The sequence below is a fragment of the Petaurus breviceps genome, unplaced genomic scaffold, assembly GCF_028583685.1.
Source record: "Petaurus breviceps papuanus isolate PSGF00001 unplaced genomic scaffold, PetGlider_PUasm1.0 90879, whole genome shotgun sequence".
Lineage (NCBI taxonomy): Eukaryota > Metazoa > Chordata > Mammalia > Diprotodontia > Petauridae > Petaurus > Petaurus breviceps.
Genome location: NW_027187368.1, coordinates 32,003 through 49,937, shown reverse-complemented (window position 1 = coordinate 49,937; position 17,935 = coordinate 32,003). Strand labels below are relative to the sequence as shown.

Sequence of the window (17,935 nt, the reverse complement as noted above, 5' to 3'; positions counted from 1 at the left end):
AGTGAAAGCTCTCTCCCAGGAGCTCTCAAGCACATAGGTTCTATTTTGTATAATAGCTACCATATTTATGCATGTCTACTTTCCCCTACTAGGTTGTAAACTCCAAAATATCAGTGTCTGATTAATCTTTGGGTCTCTTCAAATGCACAGGTTCTACTCTGTGCAATTTATGGTCAGTAGATGTTGAGTGAACTGAATTACATTGTAAACTTATTTTAATAACATTAGATCACATTTACATAGGACTTAAATATTTACAAAGTATTCTCCCCCAACAACCCAGTGAGGTAACAATATCATCCTGATTTTACACACGAGGAAACTGAGGTTTAGAAAGGTTAAATGACCTGGCCCAACATCAGATAACTAGAAAGTGCTGGAGCTAGGATTTAAACCCATGTCTACTGACTTCAAGTTTAGTGATCTTTCCACTCTCAAGACTGCACCTCATTTTACTAGAAGAGATGTTAGAATACAGATTGTCAGAACAAGGAGTAGCCTTGGAGATAATTTAGTCCAACCTTCTCATTTTATAGATGAAGAAACTGAAGCTCAAAATGGGGAAATGGTTTGTGTATGTCCCATAGCTAGTGACAGACATGAAGAGAACCAGGTTGTGACAAGGCAGCATTCTAGGGAGCTCTTTCTGTAGGTTGCCATTCACTCTTTGAAAGAGTACTTTCGATTCCAAGAAAAATATTCAAGTGTTTCATTATGCCCCACTCCTAGGTCTTTAATAGGTATGTGGACATGATTGTTTCTTCAGAGTTATATAGGCTTTCAATGTCACACAATACATTCTCCCAGAAATAAAGAAAAGTTCTCTGTACCAGAAGCTGCAATTTATAATGATTAGGGATTTATAACCCAACTAATTCAAGAGAGCTGAGAGAATTTTACATGCAAATAGCACAATGCGCATTACAACAATTGAAACAGTTGGGAATAAGCATGGGCATTTATCTTATGATTCATTAGTGTTCAACTGAAGTACTGTATTAACCAGAGAACCTCACAAATTGAGACTGCATTAATTTTGTAACAGATCAAAAATTACAAAGTAAGTACCATATTTAGAAAGAGCGTCCTCCAATAGATGTAGTCCAAAATGTGGCAATCAGCAGAGAAACCAATTGGCTAAAAGAGAATGTTGTACTGCAGAAAGAGCATGATGGTAGGAGCCAGAGAATGTGGCTCCTGTCCTGGCTCTGTGAGTACTATTTGTATCACAGCATGAACATTCTTTCACTGTTCTGGACTCGAGTTCCCTCACAAGTAAAACTAGAGGGCTGGATTAGATGGTGACTAATGTCCCTTTGGCTCCAGTATGTTAATACTACCTGTTCTAGACTGACTTTAAGCCTTGATGTGCTATATTCAATGGCTTACCAGATTATGCCTTAAGATCTTTCCATAGTAACACTCTTGCTTGCACATGGAATATTCTATGCTCCAACATTTTAGTTTCTATGATCCTTTATATTCTAACAATTTATGATTATGTGAAATTTGATGGGAATAGTAAATAGCATTCCAAGTCAGTCAACAAGAGCATCTCCTGCTGGATGAAGCAAGAAGGACTGTGCTAATGATGTCAGGATAGGGCTCCACTGTAGACGCTCACATGGCAGAGACCTTCTCGCCAACACACACGTGTAGACAAAAATATAGGGTGGCTAAGGATTTTAGTAGAAGCTTAACTGTCGATGAAATGTGTAGATTTCTTTTTTCTTTCAAGAAAAAGAAAAATAGGATTGAGGAGCTTAAAGGAGCCCAGAGAGCCCATTAGCACTTTTGACAGATCCAAAGATAACTCTAAAGCCACCAATACGTGGCCTGAGGAGTCTGCCAAGAAGTTTCATACTGTGCAAAAATATGTTCCCCAGCTTGCCATCCAAATATGAAGAAACAGCGTTAGAGACAAATTTTCAGCCTTATTTTGCTGGGATAAGGGGGGAAAAAACCCATAATTGTAAAAAAAAATGCACTTGAGAAGTAGGGAAAAGAATGGATTTAACAAGTAAACCTATATTGGTTAATATAAGAAATACCCCCAGAAACCATATGTTAACAGACTCAGATGCTTGTTGTAAAAGCAACACACAGGTATATTAAAAATATATAACATTTAGCCAAATCCCCTCTAAACTGTCATGTACTTTTTCGGTATTTCTCATCCCATCTGTGCTGATTACCAAGATATTTGTGTCTAAACAGAAGCTGTCTCCTTTATCTGCTTCCTCCCCCTGCCTGTTTCCTTCTGGGATATCACATGCCTGAGTCTGTAACTGCTTGAATGGAAGAGATGGGTAAGAAAAGTTGGGGACACTTTAGACCTGAGAAGACACTAGGAAATTGGGGAATAGTATCTTTATGCTCTTTCTATTCTTCTTCCTCTTGTCAAAGTCATTAGGACATTCAAAATCACCATACTGTGACTTTAAGATTGGTACTGAGTAGGAGAGAACATAAAGGAGGATGTGGGTAGGGAAGAAGAGAAAAGAATAAAGGGAGAGAAAAGGAAAAGAAAGAAGAAATAGGAAAAAGAAATGCAACAGGAAGAAGAAAAAGAAAAAGTGGAAGAGATGGGGAAGGGGGAGCAGAAAGATAGGAGGTGCAGGGGGAAGGACAGAAGAATAGGGGATGATAAGATTGAAAATTAAAAAGAAAAGAAGATGAAATATAAAGAGGAAGGAAGGGAAAACAAAAAGGAAAAGTGATGAAAAGAAGAAAAGGCTAGAGACAAAAGAGATGAAAAATGAGGAATAAGAGAAGTATAGAGACTTAGAGGAAAAATATTTGGATATTGTGGAAGATAGTCTTTCCAGCACAGTGCTAACCCCCAATTGATCTTCCCTGGATGCTTCCACACCAATATTAGTCAACCTTGTTGATCATTTCACTGTGTTTAGTGACTTTTAGGACCATATCTACTATGAATAATTTAGGTCTAAGTTTCTTCTTATAAAATGAGGGGAAAGGAATAGTTTTCTCAGGTACTTTCTTTCTTTAACATTTGATGATCCTATGACTCATAAAACTCCTTTTAGAACAATCTACCCAGAAGAAACGTTTGATACTCTTTCAATAGGTTTTATTTCTGAAACATGATATTTGTTCTGATTATGCCACAAAGCAAGTCTTCAAATGCCTTCTCTAAATTGATATGATATTGTTAAATCTTCATGGATAGTTGATTACCTTTTCTGGGGAAATGAGTATATATTATAAATTCTGAGTCTAAAATGCTTAAGAAGGAAATGTCTTCAAAGTTTAAGAAAAAGCCCATTCATTAAATTTATAGAACATAAAATGTTGGAGCTGGAAAGGATCTTAGAATATTTGAACAGAAAAATTTTAAAGCATTAAAGACCTCAGAATTCAGAATATTAAAAAGTATAGCAGGTTTAGAGTTAGAGGTTGAAGGAGCCTCAAAAAATTTAGTCTAACCCTCTCTTTTTTTTATTAAATTTTTTAATTAAGAGAGAAGGAAACCAAGACCTAAAGACAGTTAAGTAACTTGCTCAAGTTCACATATAGCAAACTGCAAAGCCATAATTTGAACGTAGGTCCCCTAACTCCAAATTTCAGGGCTCTTTCCAGCTAAATATGATGCCTCCCTCTGTTAAAACAAAGAACAGCAAACAAAGGAAAGAAGCTCAGATATCACAGAGTAAAACCACTATTTTATAAATGATAGAATTGAGGCACCTAAAGGAGAAGTGACTTGAACCAGGTCATAATGTGGCAGAGTTGAAACTAGGGCCTAGTTCTCAAAAACTCAGTCCAGTGCTATTTAATAAGGACTCCAGTCAGCAACAAGATTTATCAGAAAGAAAGGAGAGATTAGCCAAAAGCTGGACTCATTCTTCTGTACCAATGTAAAAACTATTTCAATAAACAATTACCTGACAGTCTCCCTATGTGATAATGGGCTGACTGCAATGAACTCCACTTGTTTATTTTTGGATGTCACTATGAGTTCATAAATCTTGTCTGTATCAGAGAATCTTTGAAAAAAGTGACACCTCAGTGATGTTATATGTAACTGTCCCTTCTAAATGCTTTCTATGAATCATTAACCATTTTGTCCGACACCAAGCTAGATAATCATGACAAGTTGTTTAATATTTCACATGGTGTTCCATATGATTACCCATTAATCAAATGAAACTTTCAAAACAAGCAACATGGGGTGCCTTAAACCACTAGCTTAATATTACAATTATTGCTACATATCCACTTGTGATCTGGGATATTTCTTTAGTATATAATTTAAACATAATTATAATATATAATATAATTATAATGTGATATACATTTAAATATAACATATTTAATAACAAATTATTTAAAATCTAAAACCGGTTTGTGGGTTTTTTAAAAATCTCAGTAATAATCCTTCACTGAAATTTTCTTTTAGTAGGTTAGGGTTTCTTCATTGCCTCGCGTCAAGTACATGACATTTGATTCTCAAAAGTTGAACACCTGAACAAAAGGAAAGTCTTCTTATAATAATAATAGCTAATATTTATACAGTAGCTTTAAGGTTTGTGAATTGGCTTATGAAAGGCATCTCATCTGGGCCTCACAACAACCCCATCTCACTACTAAGGTAGAGATGTTATTATTCCCATTTACAAATGATGAGGAACCTAAATACCAGTGAGGTTAAGTGAGTTGGCCAGGTGGCAAATTGGATAAAATGCTGGGCTTAGAGTCAGGAAGACAGGAATTCAAATCCACTCACAGAGACATAAGAGATGTGTGATCTTGGGTAAGTCTGTCTATCTCAACTTCCTCATTTGTTTTAAAAAAAAAAAGGGTGTGTATATATGTGTGTATGTATATACAAGAGACAATAGGGCCTACTTCTCAGGATTGTTGTGAGGATAAAATGAAATCAATTGTAAAGGGCTTGGCAAACCTTAACATGCTACATAAATACTGTTATTATTATTCTGGGACATCATCACCATCATCATCATCATCATCATCATTCTTATCCTTAGCATTATCATCTGACTGGTCCACCATCATGTAGCTAGCTTGCATCAGAAACAGAATTTGAATCCTGTCTTCCTGATTGCAAGTTCAAAACTTTCTCTTTTAGATCATGCTGCTTTTCTTTGTACTGGTCCAGTGATGGACTAACTCTAAGTCTGTAATCAGTGGGACAGCTGAGCAAAACAGTGAGACAGAGGCTTATCACTGACATGTTAATCACAAGATGATTAAGTGTTGTTACCACAGCAACTCATAAAAAACAATTACCAAGGAATAATGGCACTGTAGTCTGCCTCAAAGTAGAAAGTCTTCTTCCAGATGAGGTCTTCAAGTATTTAAGTTTTTTTCTTATTACTAATGTTAATACCATGAATGGTATTCATATTAAATATGTATCATCACCATAATAACAACAAATCACAACTTAAAAGAAAATCTTAGTATTTTCTGTATGATAACAATGTGGAATAGGCCATACAGGGATTACTATAGTCCATTTTGAAAAGGATGGAACTGAGGTCCAGAATAGCCTAACAACACTAGAGGAAATTAAATTGCTGGCAGTGTCAACATTATTACATCATTCTACAGATGAAAAGTTAAGGCCAAGGGAGAAGTAACCTGCCCAAGACCACATGGTTAGTAAGTTTCCAGTATCCACATATATAATAAACCCAAGTGTCTTGACTCCTAGTCTAGGGGTCTTTCGCTTACATTTTGCTATTAGATGAAACATACTCATGCTCAAGTGATATTGGCATACAGATTAAATGCTAATGACAAATAACAGGTATTGTAGCCACTTCCTCTGAAAGGAAAAACATAGTTTTATATTAAAGTTATGGAAAAATAGAGAATAAAATTCATTAAGGACTTGAAAATTGAAATATTTCATCTGCAGGAATGCAGTGAAAGGAATATTGGCTTAGAAGTAAAACAAAACTTTGGACTCAAACCCTCAGATATCACTAATACTTCACAGTTGTGTGATCCTACTTATGCTACTTCTCTTTAGACGTCTGGTTTTAAGTTTTTGAAATAAATTTTTATTGATATCTTTTTTTCTACACCATTAAATTTTTCTCAAAATTCTTTCTTCCTCAACCATCCCAAAGAATCATCCTGTAACATATAATTTTTAAAGGAAAAAAATGAGTAAAACTAACACATTAGAGGTCTGAAAATATGAGTAATATGTAGACCTTTCACATCTACCAAAGAATGAGGTGTGGGGGTCTTCTCCTATCACTTCTTTTGAGCCACATTTGTTCTTTGAAGCTCTGCAACATTCACTTTGGATTGTTTTGTGGCTATTCTCTCCATTTATACTGTTTTATTCATTGTGTATATTGTGTTCTTGGCTATGCTTATTTTGCTCTTTATTAGATCTGTCCATGCTTCTCTGTATTCATTTGTAATTTCTTAATGCACACTAACATTCCATTACATTAATATTACCACAAATCGTTTAACTGACTGATAAGCATCTATTGGTTTCCAACTTTATGCTTATCAATCAGTTAAACAATTTGTGGTACATATGGGGAATTTTTCCTTATGACTTCAATGGGAATAAGTCTAGTACGGAATCTCTTGGTCAAAGTATATGGCCACTTTAATCACTTTATTTGCATGAATTCCAAATTGTTTTTCAAAATGCTTGTACTAATTCATAGCTACAGCTTCACCAACAATTCATTAATATGCCTATCTTCTCAAAATCCTTCCAACAATGACTATAACATGCTTTTGTAATCTTCTCCATTTTGCAACACGTTTAACATCATTGTGGTTCTAATTTGGAAAAATATTTTGTGTGCTTTGGAAGATTAATATCCATGTATTTAATGCATTTTGTAGTTATTCTGAATATTTACCCACCCATTATTGCCTTTTGGATTCTGTTTTGGTATTATCTCACTTAGTTTCTTTACTGAATTCCTAGGATTTCCCAAGTAAGAGCATGCCATCAGTAGATAGGGATAATTTGGTCTCCTTTTTTGTGTATTGCTATGTTTTTAATTTCTTTCTCTTGACTTATTATTAACACATCAAATAAATATAGAGAGGGTAGGCATACTTGCTTTTCTCCTGTATTTACTGGGAAACCTAGTATATACCCAGTTCATATGATGCTTACTTTTGATTTTAGATAGAACCATTATATATTAAAAAAAAAAAAAGATCTTTCTGTGCCTATATTTGATAGGCTTTTTTTTTAGCATAAATTAGTATTGCCCCTTGCCCCTTTTCAAAGACTTTTTCTTGACCAACTGAGATAATCATGTGGTTTTGGATATTTTTTAATATACCTTACATCTAGTGAGCCCTTAGCAAATATTTACTGTGTTTAACTAAATAGATTGCAATTTGTTTTTAATATGATAAAAATGTTGTTTCCCTAATGTTTAATAATGTTTGCATACCTGGTTAAGTACAACTTGATAATGATGATTTCTTGGGTGAAGTGCTGTAATCTGTGTGACAGGATTCTATTTAAAATTTTTGCATTGATATTTATGAATGATATTAATCTATAGTTCTTCTTTGCTTTATCCTCCATGGTTTAGGTATTATGGCTCTATTTCTCACATAAAAAGAATCTGGCAGAATGCTTTCTTTCTTAATTTTTGAGATTAATTAGTAGTGCTGGTATTAATTGTTCTTTAAAAGTTTGATAGAACAATGGATAGAAAATTATGGATCCATCAGAACTAGTTCTCCCCCTTCCCCTTCCCCTTTGGTAGTTCCTTCATTAGATGGTTTTATGGAATACTGTTGCACTCTAAGAAATGATAAGCAGGATGGTTTCCAAAAGATCTGGGAAGACTTGTATGAATGAATGCAAAGTGAAGTGAGCAGAATCAGAACACTGCACACAGTAACAGCAATACTGTTCAATAAAGAACTGTGAATTACTTTGCTATTCTAATCAAGTCAATCATCCAAGACAATTCCAAAGGACCCATGATGAAAAGTGGTATCTACCTTCAGAGAAAGAACTGATGAACCCTAAAAACATACTTTTTTACTTCTTCTATTTTTCTTATTTGTGTGTCTTTTTTGTAACATTGCTAATATGGAAAGATGTTTTGCATGATTTCACACATACAATTGGCATCACATTGTCTTCTCAAGAAGGGGAGAAGGATGGGAGGAAGAAAGAGAATTTAAAACTCAAAATTTAAAAAAATGATTGTTAAAAAAAATTTTACATGGAATTGGGAAATATTTAACAAAATAAAAAAGATTTTTTTTTTAAAGAGGAAACTGGGGCAGCTGGGTGGCACAGGACAGAGCACCTGACATGAAGTTAGGAAGATCTGAATTCAAATCTGGCCTCAGACACTACTGTCTGGCCCTCAAAAAAAAAAAAAAGAGGAAATTGAGACTTAGGTTGAAGTACTTGTTCATAATCAATTAACAATGAATATGTAAACTCACTGTGAAAAGAAATGAGAGGATTACAAAACCTTAGCTTAAAAAGGCCACGGTCTCATCCTGGGCCATCTCCAGTCATCCTGTTCTATATTTTATCACTAGATTAAGATAGCTCTGGAGGAGAACGTGAGGCTGGTGACTTTCCACAGCCCTCCCTCACTCAAATCTAATTCACCTGCAAGTCATAGCATCATCTTCCTGATGTCATGGTCCTCTTTGAGAACGAAGGACAAACCACACAACTTCTATATCCTTTTTTAAGTACATATAATTTATCTGTTTGGTTTTCTTTTAGGTCTTTTTTATTAGATTATTTAATCCATTCACATTTAAAGTTAGAAAAGTTAGGTTTATATTTTGCTCCACTTTTCTCTAATGTTATTTGTTTGTTTGTTTGTTTTTTCAAAATTAGGATTACTCCCCCTTCCCTATCCTTTTTCTGTAAAACACAGTACTTTGACTTCTCAGCTTTTTAGTTCATTCTCTTTTAAGGCAACCCTATTCCCATCAGTTCTTTTCTTCAAGTTCCTGGCACTCTCCATTTGTCACACCATTTCCAAGTTTTGCTTAATTTATTAATTCCTTTTTCTTTCTTCCTTATTAGTCATCTAAGTCTTTTTTTTCTCTCAGTTAAGGGTCAATGAAAATATTCATTCTTTCCCCTAACTCCACCCTCCTCTCTTTTGACTTGTTTCAAGGTTTTGTTTTTGTTTTCATTTTCTGTGCCTTAAAAAAATGGATTTTTACCTCATTCTCTGCATTATTTCTCTTTATATTCTCTCAATTATATATTTTGATTCATAGTCTATATACTCATTTATTCCTTAAATCTCTGTGTTCCTCATGGATTTAAAGTTCCTAAAGAACCTATTTTGAGTTCCTTCTTCTAAACAATTTCTATGACATTTCATTACAGACCTTGTCCCCATACCTTCTCCATTTTTCTGCTGACCCTCAGTTGTGGAGATAACAATTCATGAATGTAATAGAGAGGACAAAAGCATTACCCCAGGGTAGAAATTTTCTGGTATCCCTGATTTTGAGCTTCATTACTACCTTGTGCCCTTCCTATGATCATTCTCCATTCCCCCATTTGCCATGAAATCTCTAGTTTGAGTCAATGCCTTTAGTCCCTTCCATCCTTTAGTATGTCAGTTTTTCCCAGGATTCTCCTCCTTAGACAGAATACTGTCCATACAGGCAAAACACTCTCTCAGAGGTAGTAGTCTCTCAAAGTACCAGATCCCAGTAGATTATACCCACTGTAACAAACCCATTTTACCCCAGGGGAGTATTCTTCCATGGAATCTCCTAAAATCTCTGAATTTAGATTCTCTCTTTTGCTTCCCCCTATTTTTCCCCCTACTTTTCTCACTTCACCTTTTTTCCCATAGGCCTTCTTCCTGAGAGAATACAGGAGTTATTTTCCTGTCATCATTAATCACTGATTTGATTAGAATATATCATAAATTCTCCTCTATCTTCTTCCCTTCTTTCCATTTATGCTTTCTCTCATTCTGTAGTATAGTCCTATTGAAAATATCAGTTCACCTGTAGCCAGGGTGTTGTGAGGTTTAGTACATCATGTTTCGGACCTGTTCCTCCAACATCAGTTTTTCCATTTCAGATCTACTTTTATCTTTGTCTCCTTCTGTACTTGTGCCACCCTGCCTGAGTGTGGGGTCTGCTTGAGGACACAGTGCCAAGCGAGCATGGTAGGAATTAAAGAATAGCTTTTTCTACTGTTGCTTCAATGAGTTGTCACCTCTCTAGTGTTACTCTTATTTTACTGTTGAGACACCTGCAACTATTTTACCTCTTCCACATAATTTTTACTTTGAAGAGATCTCAGAAATCATAAACACTGGAGAAAATATCTGGTCTTCCATCTAGAGTCATCAAGCCCCAGATTTTTCACCAGTAAGTTAGGAGTAATAATACCTCAAATGCTTGTGACATGGTCTCCTAATGTGGTTAGAGATTTACTTATCCCAATGCTGGAGAAAACTGCTATATTAGGAAGTACAAAACTAACTCCCTTTACTATAAAGCCTTTCCATGAAGCGGTGGGAAAGTGTGATGAAATCACACTCTAGAATGCTAGAGCTGGCAGGGACATCAGAAATCATTAGATCTACTTTTCCCTACATTTTCTATATGAAGAAAGTGAAGTCCTGAGAGAGGAAGTGAATTACCCAAGATCATACAGTTAATAATGGCAGAAGTATAACTCAAAACTTAGTTTTCTGAATCTAACTCAATGAATTTAATGGTGAAGTAAAAAAACACACACAGGAAGTTTCAAGAAAAACAGCTTGCTAATCTTCAGTGGCATAAATGATTGCTGGAGACCAATGAATGGATGAAGTAATGCAAACTATTAAGCCTCACAGAATGTAGATGGGGATGGGGATGGGGATGGGGATGGGAGGATAAAATTCCCTATTATTGCCCACAGATACTCTGGTTCTTTTGACCTTCCCCTTTAAAACTTTCAGAGGGTTGGAGAGAAATAAAAGGAATTTAAATCAACTCAAATACTCACATTTTCAGGTATGCTGGGAAGTTCTCTTGTGTCAGGCACAGTAAAGTAAGAGTGCTAGAGGGAAAAACAAAAACCCAGAAGGTAACTCATTTCTGTAAAAATGAGCAACAGTAATAATGGTAACAACAATAATAGTTATTTATATAGCACTTTAAGGTTCAAAGAACTCACCCACTATTTGATCATACTCAATAAATCTACAGAGGTAGGTGGAGCAAATAAAAGTAGCCCCATTTTACAGATGAGGAAATGTAAGTTTAAAAAGAATTAAGAGATTTATTTAAGATCACACAGTTAGTAAATGAAAGAGTCATATGCTTCTAAATTCTGTGTTCCTTTTTGTATAGAAGGTTGCATATCATCTGGAACCAAACATGCTAAATCACTGCTAAAATTATTTTTTTAAATTACATACTTGGGGGAGGCTAGGTGCCACAATGAATAGAGTGCTGGCCCTGGAGTCAGGAGGACCTGAGTTCAAATCCAGCCTCAGACACTTAACACTTACTAGCTGTGTGACCTTGGGCAAGTCACTTAACCCCAATTGCTCAGCCTTCCCCATTCCAAAAAGCAAAAAATTAAAATAAAAAAATTAAATACTTTGCTGATGTAAAGAAAAATGGCAATACAGTTTACTACAAATTATTGCTGAACATTTAAAACAATAATCTGGAATCATAATACATAGGAGTGAGAAAACTATCCATTGACATTCTTCTCCCAATACCTCACAGTGCTGTTTAGATGACAATGTGCTCTTGCACACAAGCATAAACTCTAACAAGGTCTTATTAAATTGAAATAAAAGCCTGGTTGAGATTACACGTTTGTCATAGTATCATGAGATGGCCAAACAGCAATGATTTTTTTTTTTAATCCACAGCAGCTCATAAAGGTCATCATTCAGGGTTTGTCTGGGGTTACAATTTGTGCTCCTGAAGGCAATATTCACAAAGAAATTGGCGATTTTTCAAAATGTTAAAATTTAAAAAAATTATTAATTCTTGCCTTTAGTATCATTTCCAGGATCTGATTTTGACATAAGAAATTCCTCCATCAACAAAAATTGTAATGACTTTATATATTTTAAGAGTTAGTTGAAGAAATGTTTGATGAACTGAACTATGAGATGATGAACCTAGAAATAATTTATCCCAATAATCGTAACAGATCACATTTCTTTAATTATTTTTTTCTATTTTACAACTTCCTTCCTTCCTCCCTTTCTTCAAGGTTCTGCCCTGATTCCTCTTCTAGTCTCATCTTTCTCTTACCCTCTTCTTGATGCTCTCTTGGTATCCTCATCTGCTCAAGTGGATTTAATTATCACCTTTATGTAGAAGACGCTTAGATCTCTGTATCAGCCCTAGACCTTCTCTTGAATGCTACCATCTGTCTGTCAGACATTTCAAATTGGATATACTGTAGGTATTTCAAAATCAACATGTACTCAAAGTGAACTCGTTGTCTTTCTTCCAAGAAGCCACTATTCTAAATTTCTCTATTTCTGATTAGGGTACCACCATTCTTCTAGTTACCCAAATTTATAATTTGAGCATCATCTTCAGCTCCTATCAATCATTCCATATGTCTGAATAGTTGCCCAGCTGATTCTCACTCCACAACCCTTCTTTTATTTGTTCTATTCTCTGCACTTAAACAGGCACCAACCTAGCCCAAATCCTTATCACTTCCCATTCAGATTACTAAAAAAGTGTAATTGATCTCCCTGGCTCCAGTCTCTCCCCTTTCTAATCCATTCTCTTCAGAGTCAAAATAATATTCCTAAAAGGCAGGTTTGACTACATCACTTCCTTGCTAATGAAATTCCAGTGGTTCACTAGTATCTTGAGGGTCAAATACAAACTCCTCTGTTTGGTACTTAGCATACTGTCTAGCACACATATAGATAGCATATTTAATATAGTGCCTGGCACAGAGTGCTTAATAAATGCTAGCTGACTGTTGACCCTAATCTTGTTAGATATTATTTCCAGCCTTGTCAGACATTATTCCCCTTCATACACTCTATAGTCCAGCTAAATTGGACTTTCTATTTCTTTCACATTCATCTTCCATCTCTGTGAATTTGCACAGGTTTTCCCCATGCCTGAAATGTTCTCCCTTCTCATTTCCATCTCACAAAATCAAAGGTCATCTCAAGTACCACCTTTTTTTGGCGTTTTTTTTCTGATTTTTCCTGAGTTCATCTGCTGCTATTTCTTCCCCATGAATATAAGCCCGTCTTTATTTTGTACAACAAATTGTAATAAAATTACTAGAATTCTAGAATTAGAAAGGTAAGAGGAGAGGCCACCAATCAAAACCAGCATTTCCTAATCAAGTATCATGATTCAAGTCTTAGACTCTTCCAAGTAGGTATAGGGTCAGAGGAATCTGGGTGGGGTAATTTTGGTTTTATGGGATATATTTTGGCTCAAATGCAGCTCTCATTGTATCTCAAAGTGAAGAAAGTTATCTAATACAGTGTTTGCAAAGGAGAAGGGTTTCACACCCTCTCTCTCCAAGTAATAAATGTAAGGCCTTGATAAAGTTTTAAATGTGTAAGTCAGATGGTCTAGCCCTAGTCATTTCTTTATTATGTAGGAACCTCTTGGATTGGGTCAAGAATGGAAGAGTTGATTGGATAAACAAACAAGCTAACTGTCTCTGGAAAGATTTCTGCAGTGAGATGTCAAGTTCAATACTGGAAGACTCCAAGTTTAGGTAATGAGTTGGAGCCATGCCCCAAGAAAGGAAATCACCCATGGGAGTAATAGGAAATCTGTCTGTCTTCTCTCTGCTGTCATTTGATCATACCATTATTAATCTAAGAGACAAGATCAGTAGCAGAGTATCCTAGTAGGATTGGAGAGTAACAAGCAGGAGAGAACACACCCAAACAGGGGCAAAACGACACAACAGGAACAGTTAAATAAAGAGGTGGCATGACCCCTAGCACCAGAGAATTTCCAGGTCACGGAGCATAAGGAGTTATGTTATCCTTTTGTCACACGGATATTCTACATGTATGCCTCTCTATGGTTCTACTCTAACTTTGAACTCATTCCTTCCCATGGATCTGTGTGTATATGTATGAGTATGATCCAGGCTCTGAAAGAGAACTTTTGCAGCAACTGTCCTTATTATACCATCTTAGTAAATTTGTTTTCTAAAAGCTAATTAAATGTATTGGCTGATTATCAAAGGTAAGCACGTTGGTGCTGAGCAAGAGTGGTATAAATGGAAGCACTCAGGGTTACCCCTACTGCCCAGAAAGGGTAAAACCTATAATGTTATGATGTCTGAGGACTCTACATGGACAACATGAATATAATTTGAAGGAATGATCCTAGGAGAATGCTATGTATAATCCTTTCTGATGTAATACAAAGTACTTAATGGCAGACTGCTTTCTTTTTGTCACTGGTTAGCATGGTTTCTGGCACACAGTTAAGTACTTAAGAAAAGCCTGTCAGTGGATTTATTGATACTTCTGTAGTGGAGAATGACAGAGATAGTAAGACATTACAATCTTAATAAAGTACAAAGAAGTAACTCCTTAGAAGGTATGGTGATCTCTTTGATGAAGCTTGACAGAATCACAGGGTGGCTAGGCACTGACTAGCAAAAGATGAACCACACTTCTAGAGGCCTGTTAAAAATCAAAACACATTTGCTAGGCCTTGAGTAAAGAAAGTTCAAACAAATGTGATCTCTGGCAGTGAAGAAAGTTAGCTATGGAAGAAGATCCCAGATGTTGAGACAAAATTGTTCTCCTCTAGTTGAGAGGGGGTTCATCAACTGTAGCATCTTAAAGATTCCTGATAGAATAAACCACATGCTGCAAAAGTAACAGGATCAAGGTAGAACAGAACATTGGACAATATAATCACCATAGTCAGAAAACAGAGTCAGCTGTGGATTCAAGAAAGAAACAACCCTGGAAGTCAGACCTCAAGAGGCAGAGAAAAATATGTCCAGGGAGTTCTGCTGAACTACCTTTCTAGAGAAGATGCACTCAGAAGAAAGAAGTGTGATGACATTATGAGAAGAAAAGGGTTAGCAGGGACCTGAAGTGAAAGAGATGTCAGTTACTTTGGATACAACTTCCCTATGTGATCAATGATACAGATTAGATTTATCAAAAGGACAGGAATTTATTTAAATTAACAAGGAGGCATGAGTTGTCTTCGATACATATGTTCTGCACATGTGTGCCCACTCTTCCCACTGATGTTTTGTGGTTGTCGGAGGGTACACCCCAAGCTTGTGGGGGGGATCTTTTATTAAAATTGTTCTCAGAATGCCATCTTGACAAAAGCTTCTGTTTTGAGTTAATTGTGTCTACTAGATAATTAAAGGTATGTGCACCAATGGAGGTTCATGAAGTCTAGACCCATATAATATCTTGAACCTAAATTGGCTAACTGCAACTCCCCCTCCATCCCCAAGGATGTACCAATGAATGTGAGTTGAGGGGGCGGGGTACGTTAGAAGAGAAGCTACATTTTAGAACAGCTGTCTGAAGGATGCAGTAAATATATCAAGAATCCTAAAATTGTGTGGGAACTCCTTCCACCAAAGTCCATCTGCAACTCACATATAACTTGGTGGATAGGACAGGATAGCTTTCCTGAGACTCAGAAAGGTTACCCATGATCATACAGCAAGTCAGTGTCAAATAGAGGATTTGAACCTAGGTCATCTTAACTCAAAGTCCAACATTCGTTCATTCAACTATATCTCACTTCCTCTCTGAGTGAGGCAGAACAAATATTATCCCAATTTTAAAGAGGTTCAGAAAGGGGAAGCAATTTGACTTCAAGAGCACATATTAACTCAGTGCCCAAGGTCAACATTTAAGCTTTAGTCTCCTGATGCCAAGTCCATATAGAAAGCTAGTTCCATTACAAGGTGCTACTTCTTTTATATGAATGCAAAGGCATTTATCAAGTGCTCACTATGTGCCAAAAACTGTTCTAAGAGCTGGGGACACAAGTACAAAAGACAGATCTTGCAATTAAGGACCCAAATTCTAACAGAGGGAGAGAAAGAACATTGGTGTGCAACAGCCACGGGGGGCACTTTGGTATGAACAGTAACAGGGATGGTGAGTGGGGTCATAAAGGATCAATGAACCCCTTCCAGCAGCAGTGAAATAGCTGATTTGATCTTGGTTAGACAGAGGGGAGATAGGGCTAGGATACAGAGATGTCAGAAGGTAGTTTTAAGAAAAAATGTTTGTGGAGTAGAGAATGAAGTGAGGCATGGCTACTATTTGTCTGAAACGGTGGGCTAGGGGGTCAGTCACCAATCAGGAAAAGCATGGCCCTAAGAAGAAGTTCTGGAGATGAAATCATAAAGCATCAAATCATCAGTTTCATGGGTGCTCAGCTTTCCTCAAAAAGAAGCTCATTAGAAAAAATAACTGGAGAAAGGGCTCTTTTGTAGACCATTGGGGGCTTCATTCTTTATAATGCATTTTTAAATTTAGAAAAACTGCATCCCAGAGCCCACAGCTTATTAGGTTTACATTTAAAGACGATTTTTGCTAAACAGTCTGCCACATCTGGCCACTTGCCAGCAGAAGGAAGAAACCTGAAATCCATGGATGGAACAAAATTGTTCTGCTGATTGAATGCTATATAAAAAGCTGCTTTCTAACATGTATGGATAATACAGGGAAGTGATAACATTAATGATGTAGAAAAAAAAGAAGGTATGGTAATATCTTTGGTGAAACTTCACAGAACTAGAGGGTGGCTGGTCCCTGGCTAGCAAAAAATGAACCACACTCCTTAGAGGCCTGTCAAAAATCAAGACACACTTGCTAGATCTTGAGTAAAGGTGCAATGAAAAAACTCAGAAACACTATACATTCAATTGAATGAAGCATGGTTTAGCGTAGTAGTTCTCATACTTTTAGAATATGATGATCCCATTCAGTGAAACACATGATAGATTGCCACCAATGAAAGTGGTTATATTCCTACTATCTAGTGAATAGAAAATTTTAAAATAATAAAAATCTACTACCAAATCAGTAATACTTTTAAATGAATTTGTATTTTATCTGTCACAAGGTGTCAACACTTTTGGAGATAATTGTTCTTTTAAGCAATTGGGGTTAAGTAACTTGCTCAAGGTTACACAGCCAGTTATTTCTGGGTGTGGTGCTAAGTATCTGAGCCCAGATTTGATCCTAAGTTATCCCGACTCTGGGGCCAGTGCTCTTACTCGCTGAGCCACCTAGCTGCCCCTAAGCAACTGGGGTTAAGTAACTTGCTCAAGGTTACACGGCCAGGTGTTTCTGGGTGGATGCTAAGTGTCTGAGCCCGGATTCGATCCCCCAGGTCATCCGAACACTGGGGCCTGGTGCTCTTACTCGCTGTGCTACCTGGCTGCCCCTGGAAATGTTATTACATATATGTATGAGACCTATTATTCATTCAGCTTACAAACCAGCTGCTTACTTATTTATTATACTGAGTTAAACACTTAATGAACTAGACCCCCACAGATAAAACCAAAACCACTCAAAGGTCATGACTAAGAACTACTGGTAAAATCGAAAAATCTTTGGACAAACAGGAAACTGGGGTTCTTCCTTGTTTTTTTTCAATTTTAAAAGGACAAGGCAAAAGTATTTACTAAGAACAAGAAGTATATATACATCTGTGCTAAGACATTGAAATCCTGGTTGGTCATTGCACAGATGAGGGTTAAGTCTTTCAAAGTTATGTTCTTGTTATTATATAAAAAAATTAAATGTTACATAAATTACTTTCACTTTTTATCAGTTCTTACAATTCTTCCCAGGTTTCTCTGAAAGTATCCCTTTCCTAATTTCTTTTTTTTTTTTTTTTTGTCTTTTTGGAGGTGGGGAGGCAGGGCAATTGGGGTTAAGTAACTTGGCCAAGGTCACATGGCTAGTAAGTG

At 36.2% G+C, this 17,935-nt stretch overlaps 1 protein-coding gene across 1 annotated transcript in view; it reads right to left on the bottom strand.

The window, feature by feature from the left end:
* Positions 1–17,935, bottom strand: part of DENND1A (DENN domain containing 1A) — a gene marked incomplete at its 5' end in the record, with an annotated part of 386,178 nt that overhangs the window by 341,436 nt on the left and 26,807 nt on the right. The window contains one exon of the mRNA XM_069073945.1: positions 10,994–11,047. Within this exon, the coding sequence (XP_068930046.1) occupies positions 10,994–11,047 (54 nt within the window). The remainder of the gene's footprint in view (positions 1–10,993; positions 11,048–17,935) is intronic.